The sequence below is a fragment of the Barbus barbus genome (assembly GCF_936440315.1).
Source record: "Barbus barbus genome assembly, chromosome: 29".
NCBI classification, from domain to species: domain Eukaryota; kingdom Metazoa; phylum Chordata; class Actinopteri; order Cypriniformes; family Cyprinidae; genus Barbus; species Barbus barbus.
In genome coordinates, this window is record NC_136757.1 from 4,177,270 (window position 1) to 4,201,193 (window position 23,924).

Here is a 23,924-nt window from a genome sequence, read left to right on the forward strand (position 1 = left end):
ACAGAAAAGTGGTTCAAAAATCTAGTTTTTAGGTGAAAGTGCAAAGTGCAAATTGGACTTTACCAGTAGGATGCATTATAAACTTGCTACCACATTATTTGATTCCTGTTCACTTCTCTGCACAGACGCACCCTGCACTCCTGGCACTGCTACGTTCAGAAGAAAAGGCTAACACGACTGAGCGCCAGAGCCCAATGGATGCTTTCCAGGCGAATGTTAGCAGGTAGGTGGAGCCTCTTTCAGACAGGAATGACTGACAGCGTTCAGTAAGGGCCCCTGACACTGACAGCACTGCGCCTGAGGCTCATTCACAGCAGATGTGAGGGGAATCTGCTGAGGTGGCCGTGAGAGACTGGAAGTGATGGCTGCTGTTGAAATCTGTGCAGTAACCTTCAGGAAGTGGAGAGATGTCTCAGACAGGACGCAGGACACGAGGAGATGTTTGGAGAGAGTGCGCCTCCTGCAGGAGAAGGGTAGAATGCAGGCTGCGTTTGCCATTTGGTGTCAAAGTGCTGGGGTGAGGAAGGAGTTACGGAGAATCTGGGAGAATTCACAAAGAGCTCAACTCTCACTGTAAGCCAGCTTGTTTTCCTGTGCTTCATTTGCATTTTGACTGTTACACTCAAATTAGTTGTTGAAAAACTGTTTTTTTTATGTATTTATTTTTCCAAAAAGCATTAGTAAAAATGGTGTTCAACAACATTAGAAGGTTGAACTGCAGGCTAGAATTGATGGTTAGCAGATTTAGCTTCAATTAAACCATCACTTGCGCTATATATATATATATATATATATATATATATATATATATATATATATATATATTATATTATATATATATATATTATATTATATATATATTTTTTTTTACACTCTCAAACTTTCAAAATAATTTTGACAAACATTACAATAAAAAGTAAGTATTTAATATTATTTGTAGGGATGCACGATATTGGAATTCTGCCGATATTCGATATGCCGATATTTTTCAACTCATTTTGGCCGATATCGATGCCGATACCGATATATTTCCTTTTGTTTGGAAACAACACCAAGTCTCTCCTGTGCAGAAATTATAAGCAAAATATTATTCATTTTGGTTAGTTTTTAACAAGAACTTATTTATTAGATTTAAATAAAGAATAATAAAGGTTTTTTAATAAAGGTACATTGAAGCTTTGAAAATAAATATAAATCAACTATATCAATCGCTGCATTTTTTCCCCCAGAAAGATGCAGTGTTAACCCTAATATTTTATTTTAAGATTTAACATTTGTAGATGGTCTAAAACAAAAGTTGTAAAAATTCTGAAAATCTTTTAGAGCTCATGATTTGTTTAAAAAATAAAACGTTACACATTAATGAATAAATCAGTATATATAGAATTATTTAATTTACAAGTGTCATGTTTGTGGTTTTTTTTTTTCATGTAAGCTATAGCTTCTGACCATTAAATCAAAACATACTTATTTTATTACATCAATTACTGCTTTATTTAATCAGAAACACAGTCTAAATGTTATTTGTGTAGGCTATTTTACTTTTAATTTAATTAGAAGTAGGCCAACTGCGCCCCTACTATTAAAACTACTTACCGAACGGGCATTAGGACCGTTTTCCATAAAATTAATACTGATAGGTTAAATGAATAAGCTGGACTAAAAGGCAACATTACATTTTCAAAAAAATCAAAGCCATAATTGTTTTTATTTTAATTTAATTTTTTTATGATAGGGAGGAAATCATGTGTTAAGAGTTGCATGGAAAACACACAGCTAAATGTTACATTTGCAGTCATTTAAATAATTATTCAGTCTTGTGTTTTATAATAACCTTGAACTGTTTACTGATCCAAAAACCAAAGTATTTGCTCTTCTTGGCCTGAATTGGACAGAAAAATATAATAAACCTAACAAAGTATGTGTTTGTTATGGCTTGTTGACTGTCTATGGTTTTTGGACTGATGTGAACCATGCATCTCCCCTTTATTCTCCTAAAACGTTTATTTATTATTAATGTTCATTAAAATTAACTACATGATTACCTAGATATCAGTGAGTTTTACCATGCACGCTTTTGTAAATGAGATGAGAATTTGAGATTATATGCATACGAGGCAAACCACACAAGGGCTCAGAGTGGAGAATGAATTTTTATGCACTATTGGTCTTATTGAGCCATATGATGTATTGATTGATTGCTGTATTAAAGTTTTCCTTTATCAGTTTAGCAATGCCTCGTAAGTGTTACATTAATAACAGCTGATATAATTACATCTTTATTGCATCAGAGCCCTTGATATGATTTAAGTAATAGTTTGAAGTTGGGCTGTTGTGCACTATTTATGCATGCATGTTTGGTCTCTCCTATATTATAATATGTTTCTATATAGTACTACAGAATGTAATAGAGTTTAATAAATAGATAATAAACCTTGGGGTCAGTAAGATCTTTATAATTTGAAACTTAAATCTTTTGTGAAAACGCTTAATAAAAATGTGATTTTTTTTGTCAGATTTTTTTTTTTTTTAAATATATATACGGTATATATTGAGCCCAAAGATTTGAGCACTTACAGGGTGTTGTTGTGTGGTTGCTGAAGGGTTTGATGCCGTGCCACTGATTCTCTGTGTGTTTTGTCAGGTGTTTATCAGCATGGAGAGCACTGGTTCAGCGCAATGCATTGCTTCAGCGTTACTGTCATCAGAAAAATGCTCTGACACTCAAGACATGCTTACAGCACTGGAGCAGATCTCTACAGCTGCACGCTCTTCACAAGCATTTCCTCATCCAGCAGTCTCATACAAGACAGAGAAACACAGGTTAGATCCCTTCATGAGTGTGATTACTGCATGTGCTTCAGATCAACGCTAACTGTGATACAACCTACCGCTCCACAATTTGGTATTGGATTTATAAGTATCTTTAAAAAGAATCTCTTCTGCTCACCAAGGCTGCAGATAAATAACTATTTTCTATCGCAATATTATGTTAATATGTAATTTATTGCTGTGATCAAATCTGAATTTTCAGCATCATTACTGCAGTCTTCAGTGTCACGTGATCCTTCAGAAATCATTCTAATATGTAAATTCTCTGTTCAAGAAACATGTCTGATTATTATCAGTCTGTCTGTCTATCTTAGGGTGGGGAAAGATTGCGGCTCATCTGATGGAAGTGTTCAGCTGGAAAACGGGTATTTCAGCTGAAGGACTATCAACCAGACTTTTGCTCCACAACACTCTTCAAAAGTGGACAGAGATTTTAGAGAAACACCAGTTGGCAAAGTATGATGACTTTCTCTTCCTCTTTTTCTCTGTAACTATATTTCTCTCTGTGCCTCAGTTCTTACCTTTCTCTTTGAGATCTCACAGATCAGCTCATGACAGAGCTCTTCAGAGGGCAGTTCTTCTGGAGTGGTACAGACACACTCAGGCTGGTTTCTCTGATGGAGTTCTGCTCTTCAAAGAGAGACTGGCTCATCTTCATCCCTCCTCTTCTGCCTTGTCCCCATCTGGTCCTCTGATGTCCACTGCTGTCCCTCAGGTACAAGACTCAGACCACTTAAGACCTAGACCAGAAATTTTGGTTTTAAATCAGTTTGCAAGTCTTAAAAGCTCCGCAATACATCGTGGTATTGTTGACACAATAAGTGACTGATTTGATTGTCCAGTTGTCTGCTCTCAAGGTGAGTAATTTCCAAGGAATATGCTGTATTATTTACAGTGGTAAAAGAATAGTTTGGAGGAAGTGTGTTGACACACAGAGAGCAGCACTGCCCTCTACTGACTGCAGAATCACAGCACAGCCACAGTGTACAGTGTAGCCAACTAAAATTAATTATAATTTTACATCAATTTTAAAACAAAGTTTAAATTAAAGGCCATCCAACTTTGTGTTCCAGACTTTTCACTATTGGTCAACCAATCAATTAGTTGCAATTTAGATTAAGCAATTTTTTTGATGATATTTCACTGATATTCATGCACTTTGTAGTAGAAATTCAGAATATAATGTTCTATCTATCTGTCTGTCTGTAACCCGAATTCAGGAAATGTTGGGACGTTTTTAAAATTTGAATAAAATGAAAACTTAAAGACTTCTAAATCACATGAGCCAATATTTTATTCACAATAGAACATAGAGAACATTACAAATGTTTAAAGAAATGTAAAATTTGTATCCACTAAATGAGCTAATTTTAAATTTGATGCCTGCTACAGGTCTCAAAAAAGTTGGCACGGGGGCAACAAAGGGCTAAAAAAGCAAGAAATTTTGAAAAGATTCAGCTGGGAGAACATCTAGCAAATAATTAAGTTAATTGACATCAGGTCTGTAACATGATTAGCTTTAAAAGGGATGTCTTAGAGAGGCAGAGTCTCTCAGAAGTAAAGATGGGCTCTCCAATCTGTGAAAGTGTCTGTAAAAAGATTGTGGAATACTTTAAAAACAACGTTCCTCAACGTCAAATTGCAAAGGCTTTGCAAATCTCATCATCTACAGTGTATAACATCATCAAAAGTTTCAGAGAAACTGGAGAAATCGCTGTGCGTAAGGGACAAGGCCGAAGACCTTTGTTGAATGCTTGTGGTCGTCGGGCCCTCAGACGACACTGCATCACTCATTGGCATGATTCTGTCATTGACATTACTAAATGGGCCCAGGAGTACTTCCAGAAACTACTGTCGGTAAACACAGTCCGCCGTGCCATCTGCAGATGCCAACTAATGCTCTATCATGCAAAAAGGAAGCCATATGTGAACATGGTCCAGAAGCGCCGTCGTGTACTGTAGGCCAAGGCTCATTTAAAATGGACTGTTTCAAAGTGGAAAAGTGTTCTATGGTCAGACGAGTCCAAATTTGACATTCTTGTTGGAAATCACGAACGATGTGTCCTCCGGGCTAAAGAGGAGGGAGACCTTCAAACTTGTTATCAGCATTCAGTTCAAAAGCCTTCGGTATGGACAGCTTGCATGTTCTGGAAGGCACTATGAATGCTGGAAGGTATATAAAGGTTTTAGAGCAGCATATGCTCCCCTCCAGACAACGTGTATTTCAGCAGGACAATGCAAAACCACATACTGCAGCTATAACAACAGCATGGTTTCGTAGTAGAAGAGTCCGGGTGCTGGATTGGCCTGTCTGCAGTCCAGATCTTTCACCTATAGAGAACATTTGTGGCACATTATTAAACAAAAAATACGACAAAGATGACCATGAACTCTTCAGCAGCTGGAAAGCTATATCAGGCAAGAATGGGATCAAATTCCAACACCAAAACTCCGGAAACTCATACCCTCGATGCCCAGACGTCTTCAAACTGTTTTGAAAAGAAGCTACACCATGGTAAACATGCCCCCGTCCCAACTATTTTGAGACCTGTAGCAGGCATCAAATTTGAAATGAGCTGATTTTGTCCATAAAAGTTTTACATTTCTATCTATCTATCTGTCTGTCTATCTGTCTGTCTGTCTGTCTGTCTGTCTGTCTATCTATCTTTTTTCCTCAGTTTTCCTGTTCATTCATTCATTCATTCATTCATTTTCAGCTATTTTCCAGGAAAGCTTTTCATATTAAGATTCATTTTTCTTCCTTTTTTCCTGTTTTTTTTTATAAGGTTCAATTTGTTAACATTAGTTAGCATGAGCTAAAAATGAAACATACTTCTAAAGCATTTATTAATCTTACTTGATTCCAACATTTACTAATACATTATTAAAATCCAAAGTTGTATCTGTTAATGTTATTTAATGGACTAACAATAAACAGGTGGGTTTTTATTAACTAATGTTAACAAAGATAAATAAATACTGTAATGTTAGATTTAATACATTAAATATAATAAATGAAATATATATATATATATACATTTGCCCCATTTTCATTCCTCCTCAGGTTGTGTTACTAAGAGTCCTCGGCAGGATGATGCACCCTGATCTGAGTCTGGCTTTTTCCCAGTGGAAGAGTCTAGTGCACACTAACAGAGAGAGGAGACTGCAGGCGGATCTCTGTAGAAACAGCAGGAGATGTGAAGAGCTGTCTGTGGTTTTCAGGGTGTGGAGAGCTCAAGCACAGATGCACCGCCGGGCTGTTCAACACTGGGTAAATCACAACATCCTTAATCAACAAAATGACTATTAGTCCTCTGACAGAAAGGCTGCTTAATAGTAACTATGCTAACCCTGGGGGGAAAAGGGCTTCAAAATTGGCGTTTGTTTATTGATTCAGTGTATCTGGGTGTATTTAGGTGCATTTTATTAATTCTGCTGGCATTTTTGCCTCAAGCAAATGAATATGGTCAATTTCGAACTGTTTATATCTAAAGGAAACACAAGATTATCTTCTATACAAAATATTCTATAATCATTTCTTTTGAAAAATAATTTTACAGTTGTTAAAAAAGTAATTTTCAAGTCACACAGTTCAAGTCAAAGTTAAGTTATTTTGTTCAGTGAATCAAGCAAGTCAAGGGTCCTTATATTTACAACTTGAGTCAAGTTGAATCGAGTCTCCTTTATCTGGAATATAGCATATGAGTCAGGTGGCCTACTTTTATCACACTGTGATGTTTTTTTTTAAGCTTAACAGCTCGGTTTTCATCCATCTTTATTGTATCGGTATCATAAAACAAAAAATGTTATGCTGAAGAGAGAAAGTCATATGGGTCTGGAACAAAACTTAATTTTGTAGTTTGAGGGACTCCGGAAAAAAGGTTATTTTGTTGATTGTTAGCTGGTTTTTTATACAGGAGAGGAGGGTGCTCTTTCAGTCAGTCATTCAGTGGAAACAAATGGTTTGGCAGAGACTCAAGAAACATATGTTGGAGCAGCAAGCGGCAGTTACTCATGACACCAGTCTACTCACACACTGCTTCTCTACATGGACCAGACTGGTAAATATGGAGAGCAGATGTTATGATTTTGCCTTAGACGCATGTCGACATGTTCAGAAAACTCCATTAGCATTGGGAGGCGTGTTAGTTCATTTCCTTGTGCATTTAAAGCAGTGGTTCTCAACCTTTTTGACTCCAATATCCTTACCTGATCTCATGAAAGTGCTTTTCAATGTGATGATTTTCTGTTTTTATTTGGCGTACTATTTATATGCAGAAATTGACTTTAGCGTGCATATGATACGCAATGGTTAGGTTTAGGGGTGTGGGGTAGGTGCGTATTATATGCACGCCAACAAAGTGCGTATCATATGCACGCAAAAACTGTGTATTTTATGCACGTCATACACATGCGTACACTGTAAACACTATTTCCTCGTCAAAATACTGTAAAGCTGATATAAAGCCACCCAGCTTTATATTAAGCTGATGTAAAGCTGCTTTGACGCAATTTGTATTGTTAAAAGCGCTATACAAATAATAGTGACTTTTAAAAAAAAAAAAAATCTGTAAAATTAACGGTAAAAAAACGGCAGCTGTGGTTGCCAGATTTTTACTGTAAAAAAATATGGTAGCAACATTTTAACTTAAATTTACAGTTAAATACCGTAATTTCATTAACTGATATAATGTTAATATACCAACCTATTGAAGTACTGAAATCTGTTTTGTACTTTTGTAATGCACTGATAACCACCAATAGCAGGTGGTGATGAGAAAGTCACACGATGAACCAAAGCCTATCATTTATGCAGCTTTTAAATATTAACATACATAGAAGGTGCACAGTATCATTCACACAAACACCATCATGGTAATACACATGAAACTTAAACAATGCAATAAACATTCATTTAACAACATTAGATGTAACATACAACCAGTGTTGGGTAAGTTACTTTCAAAAGTAATTAATTACAGTTACTAATTACTTCATCAATATTGTATTTAAATTACTTTACTAATTACTCTATCTGAAAAGTAACTTAGTTACTCAATAAGTAACTTAATTATTCAAATCGCTAATAAGGCTACATCTTAAAATCCCTATAAACCTTAATAGAAATTAAACTCTATATTCTTTCAATTCGAGTCAAACATATAATATTTTAGCCTTTTAGCTTTAAAACAACTGTAATACTTAAACATTTTTATGAAAAAAATGTAACCACCTTTGGTTAACAAATAGAAATACTCTGCAAAATATCTGAATAACAAAAAGGCTTAAAAGTTAAACAATACATTTCAGTTTGGCAAGATGTTCAGCAAAAACCCAACTAGTAAAATCTGTACAGGTTTATGTCAAAATAACACGTTAACTGAAAGAATAAATTACAGAAATGATCTTCTCTGCTGAATAATGTCAGATCGCGCTGTTCTTATGAGGTAAATTTCTCATAGCAGGTCTTCTTTCAAAAATGATGAATATTAGATTTTTTTTTTTTTCTTAATATTTTACTTTTTTTTTTGTATCTAGGTGAGGGCATATGCGCGCAGGTGACTGCATATAATGAGCTCAATGAGCTTTAGTTTCATACGGATTGCATAATCAGAAACATTAGTTTTTAATTTGAATTCGTTCAAGTGTCAAGTAGACACTTCAAGATTTTTAGATTCTATTGATTTTAGCCTTATATGTATCTGAGTCAGAGCCGGCGCCAGGGCACCTCCATCAGAGGGGCATTTGAATTTCTGGGGGGGGGCACAAATCACGTTTTGTGTGTGTGTGTGGCGGGTGGTGGTGGTGGCTGGGGGGGTTCGGGGTGGGATGGGAAGCGTGCAATCTGTGATTGCGTGCAGTTTCTGACGCTCGCTAAAGCGTGCAATCGCTTTCTTATGTGCGCTGTTTTACCGGTTTCACTTTCGCTTTCGAAACGATCACGTTCAGCAAGAAGGGGAGAGGATGGAAAGTGGGGGGCACCGTAACTCTGCCCGCGAATGCCCCCTCTTGGTGCCGGCCCTGATTTGAGTATTTAAGGTTTCTCTGTGAATCAGGAAAATCTGAAAGTGAACGCACCCGCACGCGGAGGGTTAAAGCCGCTGCATTCAATATCTTTAGACGGTAAATTTAGATTTCAAATTCAATATTGCTTTTAGAACTGTTGAAATTATTTACTGTATGTAACGCAAGTACTTTATAAGTAACTGTAATTAAATTACCTAAAAATGAACAGTAATCCCTTACTTTACTTTTTCAGTGGATAAGTAATTTAATTACAGAAACTTAGTACTTAGTAACGCGTTACACCCAACACTGCATACAACCATAATGTGCAAAACTGATAAGAAAAAAACTAAGAAGAAACATAATTATTACAACAACAATAACAACAAAAAACATCAAATTTGAAATGTAATGCAGGGAATGTCAATTTACGGTTATTCACGTTCATTATACGTTCTTTTTCACTTCCAAAACGGTATACTACCGTAAAATTACATGTAATGGCCAATACAGTTTTTCACCGAACCAGAATCAGAATTTGTTACAGTGACAGAAGCTCTACAGTGCAATAGAAAGACAGAAACAGGACAGGACACAGATAATAAAAGAATAATATGCAAATAGGCAATGTACAAAATAGCAAAAACACAATATATAATTTAGGCAATTATGTGTACAGGTCTGATGTGCAAATGTTTTATGAAAAAATTAGTATGTGTGGTGAATAAATAAACTATAATAGTGTTGTGTGTTCCACGTTTAATGTCAAGTGTTCATGAGATGGATTGCCTGAGGGAAGAAACTGTTTCTGTGTCTGGTCATTCTGGTGCTCAGAGCTCTGTAACATCGACCAGACGGCAACAGTTCAAAGAGGGAGTGTGCTGGATGTGAGGGGTCTAGAGTGATTTTGCCAGCCCTTTTGCTCACTCTGGATAAGTACAGTTCTTAGAGAGTGGGAAGGATTGTACCAATGATTCGCTCAGCAGTCTGGACTACCCTCCGTAGTCTTCTGAGGTCAGACTTGGTAGCTGAGCTGAACCAGACAGTTATTGAAGTGCAGAGGACGGATTCAATGATGGTGGAGTAGAACTGTTTCAGTAAGTCCTGTGGCAGGTTGAACTTCCTCAGCTGGCGAAGGAAGTACAACCTCTGCTGGGTCTTTTTCACAATGGACTCAATGTGATTGTCCCACTTCAGGTTCTGAGAAATTGTGGTGCCCAGGAATCTGAATGACTCCACTGCAGTCACAGTGCTGTTCATGATGGTGAGTGGGGGGAGAGCAGGGGGGTTTCTCCTGAAGTCCATGATCATCTCCACAGTTTTGAGCGTGTTAAGCTCCAGGCTGTTAAGACTGCACCAGACAGCCAGCTCCTTAACCTCCTGCCCGTAAGCAGACTTGTCACTGTCCTGGATGAGGCCGATCAGTGTGGTGTCGTCTGCAAACTTCAGGAGCTTGACAGAGGGGTCTTAGGATGTGCAGTCGTTGGTGTACAGGGAGAAGAGCAGTGGGGAGAGAACGCAGCCCTGAGGAGCTCCAGTGCTGATGGTGCAGGTGCTGGATGTGTATCTTCCCAGCCTCACTAGCTGCTGCCTGTCTGTCAGGAAGCTGGTGATCCACTGACAGACGGAGGTGGGGACGGAGATTTGAGTTAGTTTATACTGAAGGGTGTCCGGGATGATGGTGTTAAAAGCAGAGCTGAAATTCACAAACAGGATCCTCACATAAGTCCCTGGTCTGTCCAGATGCTGCAGAATGAAGTGCAGTCCCATGTTGACTGCATCATCCACAGACCTGTTTGCTCTGTAGGCAAACTGCAGGGGGTCCAGTAAGGGGGGTTGCTGGGGGTGTTAATGGTTGTGTGGAGAGGTGTTCAGGGCGGGTGTGGGGTGTTTTTTCAAACCTGCAGTAGAACTCATTCAGATCGTCTGCCAGTTGTTGATTATCCAGAGTGCTGGGGAATGGTGTCTTGTAACTGGTGATATCTTTCATACCTTTCCACACTGAAGCAGAATAACTGGAAGATAATTATTCCTCTTTGCCACTCTGATCTCCTTTTGCAGTGTGTATTTGGCCTGTTTAAACATGACTTTATCCCCCTTTCTGTAAGCATCTTCTTTGGCCTGACGGAGCTGTCTGAGTTTTGCAGTGAACCATGGTTTGTCATTGTTGTAAGTTAGATGAGTCTTGCTAGCAATGCACATATCCTCACAGAAACTGATATAAGATGTTACAGTCTCTGTGAGCTCGTCCAGATCATTTGCAGCAACTTCGAAAATAGTCCAATCAGTCAGGTCGAAACAGGCTTGTAAAACCCGCTCTGTTTCATTAGTCCATCTTTTAACAGTTCTTTATACAGGTTTAACAGATTTAAGGTTCAGCCCGTAGGTCGGTATGAAATGAACCAAACAGTGATCAGAGAGTCTTAAAGCTGCTCGTGGAACAGAGTGATATGCGTCCTTTATTGTTGTGTAACAGTGATCCAACATATTACTGTCTCTGGTGGGACATGTGATGTCTGTATTTTGGCAGTTCGCAAGAGAAATTTGCTTTATTGAAGTCCCCGAGAATGATTAAAACAGAGTCCGGGTGTTTTTGTTCTGTGTCTGTGATCTGATCAGTGAGTTTCTCGCGTTCGCTTGCGGTGGAATGTAGACACTCACGAGAATGAACAAACAAATCTCCCGGGGCGAATAGAACGGATTGCAGTTAATGAAGAGCGTTTCTAGATCAGAACAGCACATCTTCTTTAGCACAGTTACATCTGTACACCACCTCTTATTGATGTAAAAGCACATCCCGCCGACGCACGATCGCGTCCTGAAGTGTTTGACCAGAGTTACGGCAATGTCCAGCAAAACAATCAAATAATCAAAATCCGGTAAAAGATTTTGTGGTGTGTTCTGCCGAATGTTCAGCAGGTCATCCCTGGTAAAACTGATCGTGTTTGAGAAACAAAAAACAGGAAAAACAAACAAAAACAAACACTGAAGAGCAAAGCACTGTAGCTGTCATCTGCGGCGCCATCTTAGATCGTTTTTCCACACACACTTTAAGTGTTACTAAAATATTGAAATATAAATATAAATAGGCTAAATGTATCAATATCTAGAAGCATCAACCAGAAATGCAAAAATGTGGTGCGTGTGGAAGCGCCATCTTAAATCGTATATAGTAGGGGAACTTACCGTTAACCATTTAACAGGTTTTTACTGTAGCATTTTTACAGTCTTTTATTGCTAAATGCCCAGTCATTTTTTATAGTGTATTGTATGCATGCTAAAGTAAATAAATAAAATAAATGAATCATGTTATGGATTCACATTTTTGTGAGACCGGGTACTTCTAGATTCTTTATAAAAAAAAGTAACAAAAATAATTGTAAGTTAATTAAAATAATTACATTTTAGTATTAAATATGTTTTATGAGCTTCGTGGTCCCCACTCTTTTTAACCAGTGAATTTACATAGCTCTTTCAGTCATTCATGATTTCAAATAAGAAATATTTTTCCCTTTTTCAAAGATTTTTTTTTTTTCAATTTTTTATCATTTTTAAGTCATCTTAAGTCCCCCTGGAAGGTTACTGAAGGCCATAGTTGAGAAACACTGATTTAAAGTCAACGTGAACTTAACTAAATGGTCTATACCCTTTTTACTTTCTTAATACACATTCCTAATGTTATTCATCAGTACACAAATCAAGTCAAGTTAATGTAAGTCAGTTCACTTGACAGCACTCATGTCATGGTCACAGGCCCAGGCAGTTGTTTTCTTTGTATGTATAGTAGGTATGTGGTAAGTTTGACATGTAGCTGGTATCTGAGATTCCCTGCTGTCTGGATGTGTGTGTTTTAGGCCGTAGGGCCGCACTGCGAGTGGCAGAAGTGTGCTGTTGAACGGATGAAGAGCAGAACAGAGAGACACAGACTGAATGTGAGCTTTTTCACATGGGTTAAGTGTGTATGCCAGCAGCAGACCGCCAGAGCCTTTTCTAATCTCACTCTACAGAAGAGGTAAACGTCATATCTGTCACAGCCTGAAGAACACTGGCTTGTAGTTTTGGCTGTTTTATGGTGGATATCAGATTTCATGTTTTAAAGCTGTCATGGTTGCTATAATAGTAAATCAATTATACTAAAATAATACTGAAAACAAGTATTGTATTTTAATATGTTATTTATATCTCATTTGCTGTCATTATCTTACATTATCCATTTTGGCCAGTCTGTTATCAGCATTGGTCAGTGAAACAGTTTTAAGCATAGATGATATATTTTGCATTGTTTTATGCAACTGCAACATGAAACGTGATGTTATGAGTATGTTAATAATAGTGTGTGTTCCAGTGTGTTTTTAGGCTGGCTGAGGAGTGTTCAGGTCTGTAAGCAGAGACAGGCACTGGCTCTGTTCTTTGCACACTACAGACTCTTGCATGTGTGTTTCTGTCAGTGGAGAATCATCTGTGCTCAGCAGCGGCTCGCCAACAGCAAAGCACAACACACACTCCACCTGAGAGCCAAAGCCATCTTACAGCAGTGGAGGAAACACACACACCGTGAGTCAAAATCATTACTGCATTTCTATAATTGTGTGTTTCCTTGATATACATAATTAATGCTTATATAATAAAAAAATATTCATATTGTACACATTACAATATAGAGGGATGTAAACAATACACAATTAATGCAACAATCCTAATGCATGTCCAGCTGAAATGGTCTACTGAGTGAATGCATTACATAACAAATAACTATTCATATCAGACACTATTAATATTAGAACACTTATATAATAATTTATAATAATGAAAGACAAAAAAGTGTATTATATGGTATTCTTAATTAATTATATGTTCTTTATGCATTAGAAATAAGATGAAAATGTATTTTATACACAGGCGTCAAGTAAAATGTTACAAATGTGTATATAGTCTATACATTTTTTATTGTAAACTGTTTCATTCATGGTTTATGCCTCATGCTGTGTTATACATAATTTGTGCCTCACCAATAAAAGCTCATATGGTATGTGTTCTTGTGATTTAGTCAGGGCCCATCGACATGCTCTCCTGTGTGAGTATGAAGAGAGGAGGAGAACTGTCATGAAGAGAAGAACGTTTCTCATGTGGAATCAGGCAGTGGAGCATTTCAGAGGAGCTCAGCATTATCACCAAAGAGCCTTAAATCACAGGTGTGTGTTTTTTAGTGGACACTGTCATCCAAAACAACTTCGGTCATCAAATATATATAGTGTTGAGTGGTAAAACTAAACACTTTTTTTAGCTTCAATAAAAGCATTCTGTGGTGAGGTCATGTGACAGTCACTGAAACAAAAGGTTGAATGAAGATTGTGTTCTGTTCTGCTCACAGGTGTTTCTCTCAGTGGCTCCATGAGCTCAGGCATCAGTCAGAGTTTCTCTGTGTGAGCAGAGAGCTGGAGGAGGTCTGGACACAGAGACTACAGCAGACAGCTTTCTGCCTGGGCCATGTCCACTCCCACCTGCATCTCATCCATCTCTGTCTGAGTGTGTGGAGAGAGAGACTCGCTGAGAGGAAGAGGGCCCGTCTGGCGGTGCTTCAGTGGAGACGGCACATCTCACGGGCCAGAAAACAGAGAAACATGTTCCTGTGCTGGAAAACAGCGTTCAGACAGAGACTCAGGAGCAGAGATCACTGGACACAGACACAGCAGAGGAGGTGAGATCATAGGGCTCAAGACACCGCAGGGTACAACATTGAACTTCCCCCTGTTGATATGTGCATATGCTATATGTTTAACGAGGCATTAGCGAATCAAAATCATTGGATGAAGTCAAGTTCAAAATTCATTTCATTTTTGACATGTTAAAGATTTTTACAGAGGGAATATCTCTTTTTATCACTACATAAATAAAAAACATTTTCACCATGTTCTTAGGAATAAAATATATAAATCAGATGAATGATAATATGAAAACATGACCTTGCATTATTTTTGAATTCTACAGACACAAATATAAAGAATTATAATATAAACAATAATCATAAAATAATAAAATAAATGTGTTTTCTTTCCACTAGTCAATAGAAGACATGTCATGGAAGCAAAATCTCAAAATAATCAGTGCATAAAAAAAAGCTGAACACCCAAAAATGTATATTCTGTCATAATTTACTAATCAACTGTTATTCAAGCCCATATTACTTTTTTCTTTTATTAAACCCAAAATGAGTTACTTGAGTTTGATGAGTTTACATGGTCAAACCAAAAATTATTCAGATATAATTTTTGATATATATTTTTTTTTTTACTAGTGGGTGCAGGACACTACAGTGCATTTATGTAAGTGAGGATAGCAAAATCAAGTAAACTGTGACATATTATACCCATAAATTCTTCATACAGTGGACTACCAGTAAAATTGCTAAAAATGTGTTATTCAGACACTTTGACCTGACCATGTTTTGCTTAAGTGTTTGTTCTGTAATTGCTAATGCAAACTTTTTACACCACAGACTGAACAAAATTAAGCATTGCTTGGTTAATGGTTGACCTATCTAATTGTGTACTTCAGTTTAACAGCTGACAGCTATTCAGCCGAATTCATTACATACCTTTCTATCAAAGTTATCTGACATTATCAAGATGAATTTGCTCTGACACAGTTTAACTATTAACCATTTTCTAAACTATAGCGAATAAACTCTGATAATGTAAGAAATGTTGAAGGTGTCTGAATACAGTTTGGTTTGACTGTATGATAAAGCACATAAAACACCATAACCTTATTATAAAAGCAGTCTGTGTGACTTGTGCGCTATATTCTGAATCCATATGATAGATTTGTATGAGAATAAATCAATAAATAAACAAACAGTGAATGCATTTCTCTGCTGTCTGTGAAGCGTTTGGCTTAATCAGGTCTTGTTCTGCACTCAGGGTTCTGCTGGCGTGGCACAGACAGACAGACAGTGTCAGCGCAGAGACTGAGGTACAGAGAGGCCTGGTTCCAGTACAGCCATGAGATGAGCCTGCAGGCTGCTGTATTCATGCAGTGGAGAAGAGCACTGATCCAGGGTCAGCAGAGGCAGTGTGCTCTGGAGAGCCTGCTCATCAGCTGTCAAAGCAGAGCCAGTGATCAAGCATCTGCGGCCACAAAACCGAAAACCATCACAGCATTTAACTACAGATTACTTCACAGGGTCTGATTCAGTTCTTTAAGAACTTAATTAATTTGCAGGATTTTATCAGTCATTTGGCTGGTTGAACTTGTGTAATTTGAAAAACGAGGTCTAGATGTAGATTCTAAAGCTTCAACTTGTTTTAAAAGGGTCAACACGATTGTTTACAGTATTCAAATGAGTGTGCATATGTGTATAGTTACATTTTTAGTATTTTCTGTATATGTGTGTACATATATTATACAGTATATATATATATATATATATATATATATATATATATATATATATATATATATATATATATATATATAGTGGTGTGAAAAAGTGTTGGCCCCCTTCCTGATTTTTTTATGTTTGTCACACTTTAATGTTTCAGATCATCAAACTAATTTAAATATTAATCAAAGATAACACAAGTAAACACAACATGCAGTTTTTGAATGAAGGTTTTTATTATGAAGGGAAAACAAAATCCAAACCCACATGGCCCTGTGTGAAAAAGTGCTTGCCCCCTAAACCTAATAACTGGTTGGGCCACCCTTAGCAGCAACAACTGCAATCAAGCATTTGTGATAACTTGCAATGAGTCTGTTACAGCGCTGTGGCCCACTCATCTTGGCAGAATTGTTGTAATTCAGCCACATTGGAGGGTTTTCGAGCATGAACCGCCTTTTTAAGGTCATGCCACAGCATCTCAATAGGATTCAGGTCAGGACTTTGACTAGGCCACTCCAAAGTCTTCCTTTTGTTTTTCTTCAGCCATTCAGAGGTGGATTTGCTGGTGTGTTTTGGATCATTGTCCTGCTGCAGAACCCAAGTTCGCTTCAGTTTGAGGTCACGAACAGATGGCCGGACATTGTCCTTCAGGATTTTTTGGTAGACAGCTGAATTCATGGTTCATTTATCACAGCAAGTCTTCCAGGTCCTGAAGCAGCAAAACAGCCCCAGACCATCACACTACCACCACCATATTTTACTGTTGGTATGATGTTCTATTTCTGAAATGCTGTGTTACTTTTACGCCAGATGTAATGGGACACACACCTTCCAAAAAGTTAAACTTTTGTCTCGTCAGTTCACAGAGTATTTTCCCAAAAGTCTTGGGGATCATCAAGATGTTTTCTGGCAAAACTGAGACGAGCCTTTATGCTCTTTTTGCTCAGCAGAGGTTTTCGTCTTGGAGCTCTGCCATGCAGGCCATGTTTGTCCAGTCTCTTTCTTATGATGGAGTCATGAACACTGACCTTAACTGAGGCAAGTGAGGCCTGCAGTTCTTTAGATGTTGTTGTGGGGGCCACTTTTTCACACAGGGCCATGTGGGTTTGGATTTTGTTTTCCCTTCATAAAAAAAACCTTCATTTAAAAACTGCATGTTGTGTTTACTTGTTATCTTTGATTAATATTTAAATTTGTTTGATGATCTGAAACATTAAAGTGTGACAAACATGCAAAAAAAATTAAAAATCAGGAAGGGGACCAACACTTTTTCACACCACTGTGTATATATATATATATATATATATATATATATATATATATATATATATATATATATATATATATATAAAAATTAATTACATCTATTTTTAATTATACATTTTTTTATATAATCTACAAATAAATTTAAATAAACTGTATTTACTTTTCTTAATAGTGGTTCAGGCACTGGACACATAGCAGCGATTTGTTGAAAGCAGCAGACGTGTTTTGTATGAAGAATAAAAGAAATGAAGCCCAGTTTGTTCTGAGGACGTGGTCACTGTGGGCCAAAGGTAAGCTAGTATTTTTTGCATGTTTAGATTTATTTTATTTACTTTTTTTACACTATTAGATAATATAGAAATTACCTGTGAAGAAATGCAAGCAATTTAATGAGCTACAGTCAAACCAAAAATTCTTCTTTTTTATTTTTTTTATTTTTTTTTTTTTTTTTTTTTTTACTAGTTGGGTGCAGGACACTATAGTTCATTTATGAAAGAGAAGTGACAACCTGCCAAGTATGGTGACCCATACTTGGAATTCGTGCTCTGCATTTAACCCATCCAACGTGCACACACACAGCAGTGAACACACACACAGCAGTGAACACACACACACCGTGAACACACACCCGGAGCAGTGGGCAGCCATTTATGCTGCGGCGCCCGGGGAGCAGTTGGGGGTTCGGTGCCTTGCTCAAGGGCACCTCAGTCGTGGTATTGAGGGTGGAGAGAGCGCTGGACATTCACTCCCCCCACCTACAATTCCTGCCGGCCCGAGACTCGAACCCGCAACCTTTGGATTACGAGTCCGACTCTCTAACCATTAGGCCAGACTTCCCCGCAAAGTAAAATTTATGTAAGTGAGGATAGAAAAAAGTAAACTGTGACATGTTATACCCAAAAATTCTTCATACAGTGGACTACAAGTTTTGCTTAAGTGTTTTTCTCTAATTGCTAATGTTGACTTTTTTACCACAGAGACTGATCGAAATTGGTTGCTAATCGGTTGACCTAATTGTGTACTTCAGTTTAACAGCTGACCGCTAGTCAACCTAATTCATTACATACCGTTCTATCAAAGTTATCTGACATTATCAAGATGAATTTGTTCTGACACAGTTTAACTCTGACTTCTTGTCATATTTTATTAACATTTTCTAAACTATAGCAAATAAACTGTAATAATGTGAGAAATGTTAAAGGTGTCTGAATAAATTTTGGTTTGACTGTATATGAGCCAATCGTGTCATTCAAATATAATGTGAACTACATTGCATTGCATTAGTTAGCACAATATTAAACCAAGCAGCATTTGCTGCAGAGAGATAGCACAAACACACATAAGACATTTCACAAAATGACAATAGTTATGTTTGAAATGATGAAGTTTGGAGTGATGTCAGGTAGTGCCAAAGATGACAGAGTTTTAAATTTCCGGGTGGACTGTACCTTAAAGTGTCAAACTATTTTTATTCTCCACCAGAACGCAAAGCACAGAGGCAGATGGGGGAGGCTGTGAGTCTCTGGCTGGAGGGCAGAGCAGTTTCTAGAAGTTTCCATCAGTGGGTCAAAGTGTATCAACACCAGCAGAAAGCCTCCCGCCAAACACAGCTTTCACACAGGTAAACACTGCCACAGTTTTACACAGGTAAAAGATAAATATAGACTCAACCTAACACTCACAATATCATGTTCACTAACACAAATGCTCACAACTTACAACTCAAGAGTATTGCCCTAATAATAAATAAAATAGAGCTGATTTAGAGCTAGATTGTAAAAAGGAAAAAAAAACTGTGTGGATAAATTGTATAGGTTTTATCAAATGAGCTGTGACTGTTTTCAAGAAATATTGATTATGAATATCTTGGTAATATGACTAATAGTTAGTGATATTTCCATGATCAGTATCACAGCAGTGGAGAGAAGAGGAGAGCAGGCACTGACCCGACTGTACTGGACCTGCTGGAAAAACCAATCTGAAGCATCACTGCTGTATACACAACAAGTAAATAATCATCATGAATCAACATTTATTATTATGACAAATAACGGACAACTGAGTTCAGTCACCATAGTATAGCTCAACTTATCTTGGGGTGGTGATGGCGCAGTGGATAAGACACATGCCTTTGGTGTGAGAGACCCGGGTTCGAATCCACTGTGAGACACCAATGTGTCCCTGAGCAAGACACTTAACCCCCTAGTTGCTCCAGAGGCGTGCGACCTCTGACATATATAGCAATTGTAAGTCGCTTCGGATAAAAGCGTCAGCTAAATGAATAAATGTAAAATGTAAATCTTATATATTTAAGATTAAAGATGCTTTCTGAGTTTCAAGCACATTTGTGACCCGGGGCCACAAAACCAGTCATAAGGGTATTTTTTATTTTTTTTTTGAGATTTATACATAATCTGAAAGCTGAATAAATTAACTTTGTTATGATAGGACAATGTTTGGCTGAGATTCAACTATTTGAAAATCTGGAATCTGAAAAAAATAAAAAAATAAATCTAAATATTGATAAAATCGCCTTTAAAGTTGTCCAAATGAAGTTCTTAGCAATGCATATTACTAATAAAAAAATAAGTTTTGATATATTTACGGTAGGAAATTTACTAAATATCTTCATGAAACATGAACTTAACTAAACTATCTGTCACATTTTATATTAGGTGGCCTTACTATGTACTTACGTACATCAAAAAATAAGTACAATGTACTTATTGTGTTCATATTGTATTGCAAAACACTTTTGTTGCTATTGAGGTGGGATACGGGTAAGGTTAGGTTAGGGACAGTATATAGGCATAGATGGAAAAAGTACGAAAATATTTTACTCAAGTACAAGTACCAGTCTAAAAATCTACTCAAGGAAAAGTAAAAAGTAGCTCATAGAGAGATTAACTTTGTTGACTTTTTTTTTGCATGTTATTTGTCAACAGCCTATGTACAGTGTATTTTTAGTGATTTCTTTTTCAGATAATTATCATGTTTGTAGTGGCTATTCTGTAGTTCTTATATTGGTGGGGCTCATTTTCTTGCCTACTAAAGTATAAAATCTGTCACTGGGTCATTACATGTTCGAAAGGGTTCCTATTGGTACCTTAAAGGTACATATTGGTATCTAAAGAGTATATATTTGGACCTTTTGACAGGGTACTTCTCCAGTGACAGCTTTTGAACCTTTTTTTGAAGTCTAGGGTCCACAAACTCCTACAAGAAAGAAGCCAGAACATGCAAGTAACCACCCAGCAAGATGCTGACAACTATACTGTAATTTGACAATACTGAGACAAAGCCTTTATTAACTTTATCCTTATGTTTCTGGTGCAGTATGAGCGCTCTGTGCTGCAGAGAGCCTGGCTCACCTGGAGGAAGAGACACATCAGGAACAGAGTGTCTGCTGATTGCTCAGCCACCTTTAACAACATGCTATTGGCTCAGGTATAAATCAGACGCAGTCCACCACTCTTTAAAATCTCGCCATGTTAGCACAAGATAAACAGGGTCATCGTGCACTTACTATCTCTAATAGCTATTAGGTCACGGTAATCTGGTCTGCACTACCAGTGTGCCTGTAAATAAACGCATAAACATTGACTTTCACCTTTATTGTTCACACTGTTTTATCAGTATTAGACAATGTGGAATATATTCTAGATTACTAGAACATTTGCATGAATTTTCAACAGATGAACAAGTCCAAGAGAATCATAATGCAGAGGCTGTCATCAAAGACTCCCTTGTGAATTTATATATATATATATATATATATATATATATGTGTGTGTGTATACTGTATATATATATATGTGTGTGTGTATATGGTATATGTATGTATATGTATGTTTCTAAACACACTGAAGTGTGTTTAGAAACAAAGTATATTTTAGTTTTCCATAAATGCTTATTAGTACATTCGGCAGTACACTTTAACCATAAGAAAGTAGAAGAGAAGTAATTATGACATTTCAGTAACACTTTATTTTAAGGACCAATTCTCACTATGAACTAGTTGCTTATTAGCATCCACCCCATACCTAAACTTAACAACTACTTTGCTAACTATTAATAAGCAGCAAATTAGGAGTTTATTGAGGCAAAAGTTGTAGTTAATATTGAGGTCCCTAAAGTAAAGTGTGACCAAAATTACATATAAAGATATACTTAAGTCATACTTAAAGGTGGGGTATGTAACTTTTCAAAAACGCTTTAGAAAACGGAGTCAGGGCCGAGTACCAAAACAAACTTGCAGCCAATCAGCAGTAAGGGGCGTGTCTCCTCATGATATGAAGGAGAGCATTCAGTGAACAGCCGAGCCGAGCGACAGAAAGATAGAGATGGCGGATAAAAAACAAAAGAGGAAAACGTCTGCGGAACGATAAGGCAAGAAGTAGGACCCGTGTAAATATGAGATGCGATCGGACACCAAGGTTGCTTTGGTTCTTCTCGATAGGTGAGTAACACCGTGTCTACACCGGACGCGCCCCGACGCAACAGCTAAAGTCTGCCTACACTGGACGCGATAAAGCGACCATTGAAAATCATTTGAAATTTGTGTCAGCACGTCATCACTAGAACAGCAGCAGTTCTCTGTCGGAGATTAGTCACGCCGCGCAGCATCCAGTATACACAGCATCACTGATTATAATGAGTTCTATAGTATTTTGTTGCGCCGCTCGCGTCTGGTGTAGACACGGTGTAACATTTGGTTTTGCTTTGTTTCACAGAACTAATCGTTGCCTGGCTGGGTTGCGTAGGCTAAGTACGTGTGGGGCGGAGCTATCAAAATAGGGGCGAGACCCTGTTGGGGTAGGGGCGTGTTTGTTTTGAGGATTTCAAATATCAACATTGGCTTCCAGAAATCACTTACCCCACCTTTAAGTGGATCAAAAAAGCACTTTTAAGTTCATTGCATTTAAAATAATTTAAATCTAATATATTTTTTATATTGCAAATAACATGTAACTAGGTATTATATATTAAATTTATTTTATTACACTATTTATATTTTTAAAGTATATTATTTGAACGTGACCCATATTTATTATCTATTTATTATATGTATATACATATATACATATTTATTAATTTCAACTATAGCAACATTAAGGTAAATCTGAATTTTTTTCCCCCATTTAAGCCAAAAAAAGAGAGAAAAAAGTGAAGGATGGGGGCATGGAAATTGGGTGATGAAAAACAAAGATTTGAACATTTAACTTTGGCATAGTAACATGACTAAGTTAAATAAATGAGTCATGGGGTCACATGACACAATTGGCACCATTCTCTAAGATTAACCCACACAAACAACTGTGTACATATTGATAATAATGATTTTGTTTTTTTTTTATTGGCAGGTGTTGCGAGTGTGGTGGCAGCGAGCCCACGGGGCAGACTTTGAGCCCTAACCAGTTCTGTCTGTTTACAAGCAGAGTGTTAACAGATGGAAACCAGCCAGTGCAGATCAGAGCAGACTGCAGAAACTCCTCACATCACCACAGCACCTCCAAAACAACCATCTCTTATCCAGTATTCAGTATTCAGCAACAGATCAACAGCACATTTACACACGTTCCCTACATTCAATTCTGTCATGTCACATTCTCCTGCACATTTATTAACACGATGGAACCCCCACCTGTTTTATAGTCAGCCAAGCACATAGTGTGGAAAAAGTCACAGCACACCTCTCCTTAAAGGGATAGTTCACCCAAAAATGAAAATTGTTTCATCTTTAACTCACTCTCAAGTTTTCCAAACCTGTATGAGTTTTGTTCTTCTATTGAACAGTAAGTAAGGTATTTTAATTAAGAATCTTTGTAACCAAAACAGCTGATGGTCCTCATTGACTTAGATTTTTTTCCCCATACTATGGAAGCCAATGGGGTTCATCAACTGTTAGGTTAAACTTATTCTTCAAAATGTCTTATGTTTGTGTGCAGCAGAAGAAAGAAACTCATACAGGTTTGGAGCAACTTGAGGGTGAGTAGATGATGACCGAATTTTCATTTTTGGTGAACTATTCATTTGACTAGCTGTATGATTTCAGATATCATTGCATAAAAATGCTCAAACTAGTTTTAGTGACTGCAAGAAACTGTTAATATAAATAAAGCAAAAAATGCGGTCTTCAACGTTTTTCAGAGCAAGGACCCCTTAATCTAAAACATTCTAATGTGTGTCTTAACTGTAACCCATTCAGTGCTGTAAGTGAGCAGAAGGTACTGGTTAATGTTAAGTACTTCTGAAACATTTACGTTCTCAGTGTCCACAAGATATTTTCAAGTACTCTGCCATTCTGTCTGTTCAGTCCACCTCACTCTGATTTTAGTGCACAGGTGTTGATAGATACAGTAGTTCCAGAAGAAACAGAATTCCCAGAACTTCCTTGAGAAATGCCAGCGGTTCAGAGGGTTCACTTATATAACGGCCC

General features: G+C 37.3%; 1 protein-coding gene across 1 annotated transcript; it reads left to right on the forward strand.

Annotated features, from left to right (window-relative positions):
* Window positions 1-386: 386 nt before the first annotated feature.
* On the forward strand, window positions 387-19,978 carry LOC306849593 (uncharacterized protein). Its single transcript, XM_079384751.1, has 13 exons — window positions 387-573; window positions 2,645-2,823; window positions 3,147-3,288; window positions 3,376-3,547; window positions 5,897-6,893; window positions 12,693-12,850; window positions 13,184-13,392; window positions 13,886-14,030; window positions 14,210-14,536; window positions 15,759-16,021; window positions 17,658-17,775; window positions 18,968-19,106; window positions 19,393-19,978. Exons 5-10 carry the CDS (start codon window positions 6,792-6,794, stop codon window positions 15,841-15,843), a joined length of 1,026 nt encoding a protein of 341 aa, XP_079240877.1. The 5' UTR covers window positions 387-573; window positions 2,645-2,823; window positions 3,147-3,288; window positions 3,376-3,547; window positions 5,897-6,791; the 3' UTR covers window positions 15,844-16,021; window positions 17,658-17,775; window positions 18,968-19,106; window positions 19,393-19,978.
* Window positions 19,979-23,924: the final 3,946 nt, after the last annotated feature.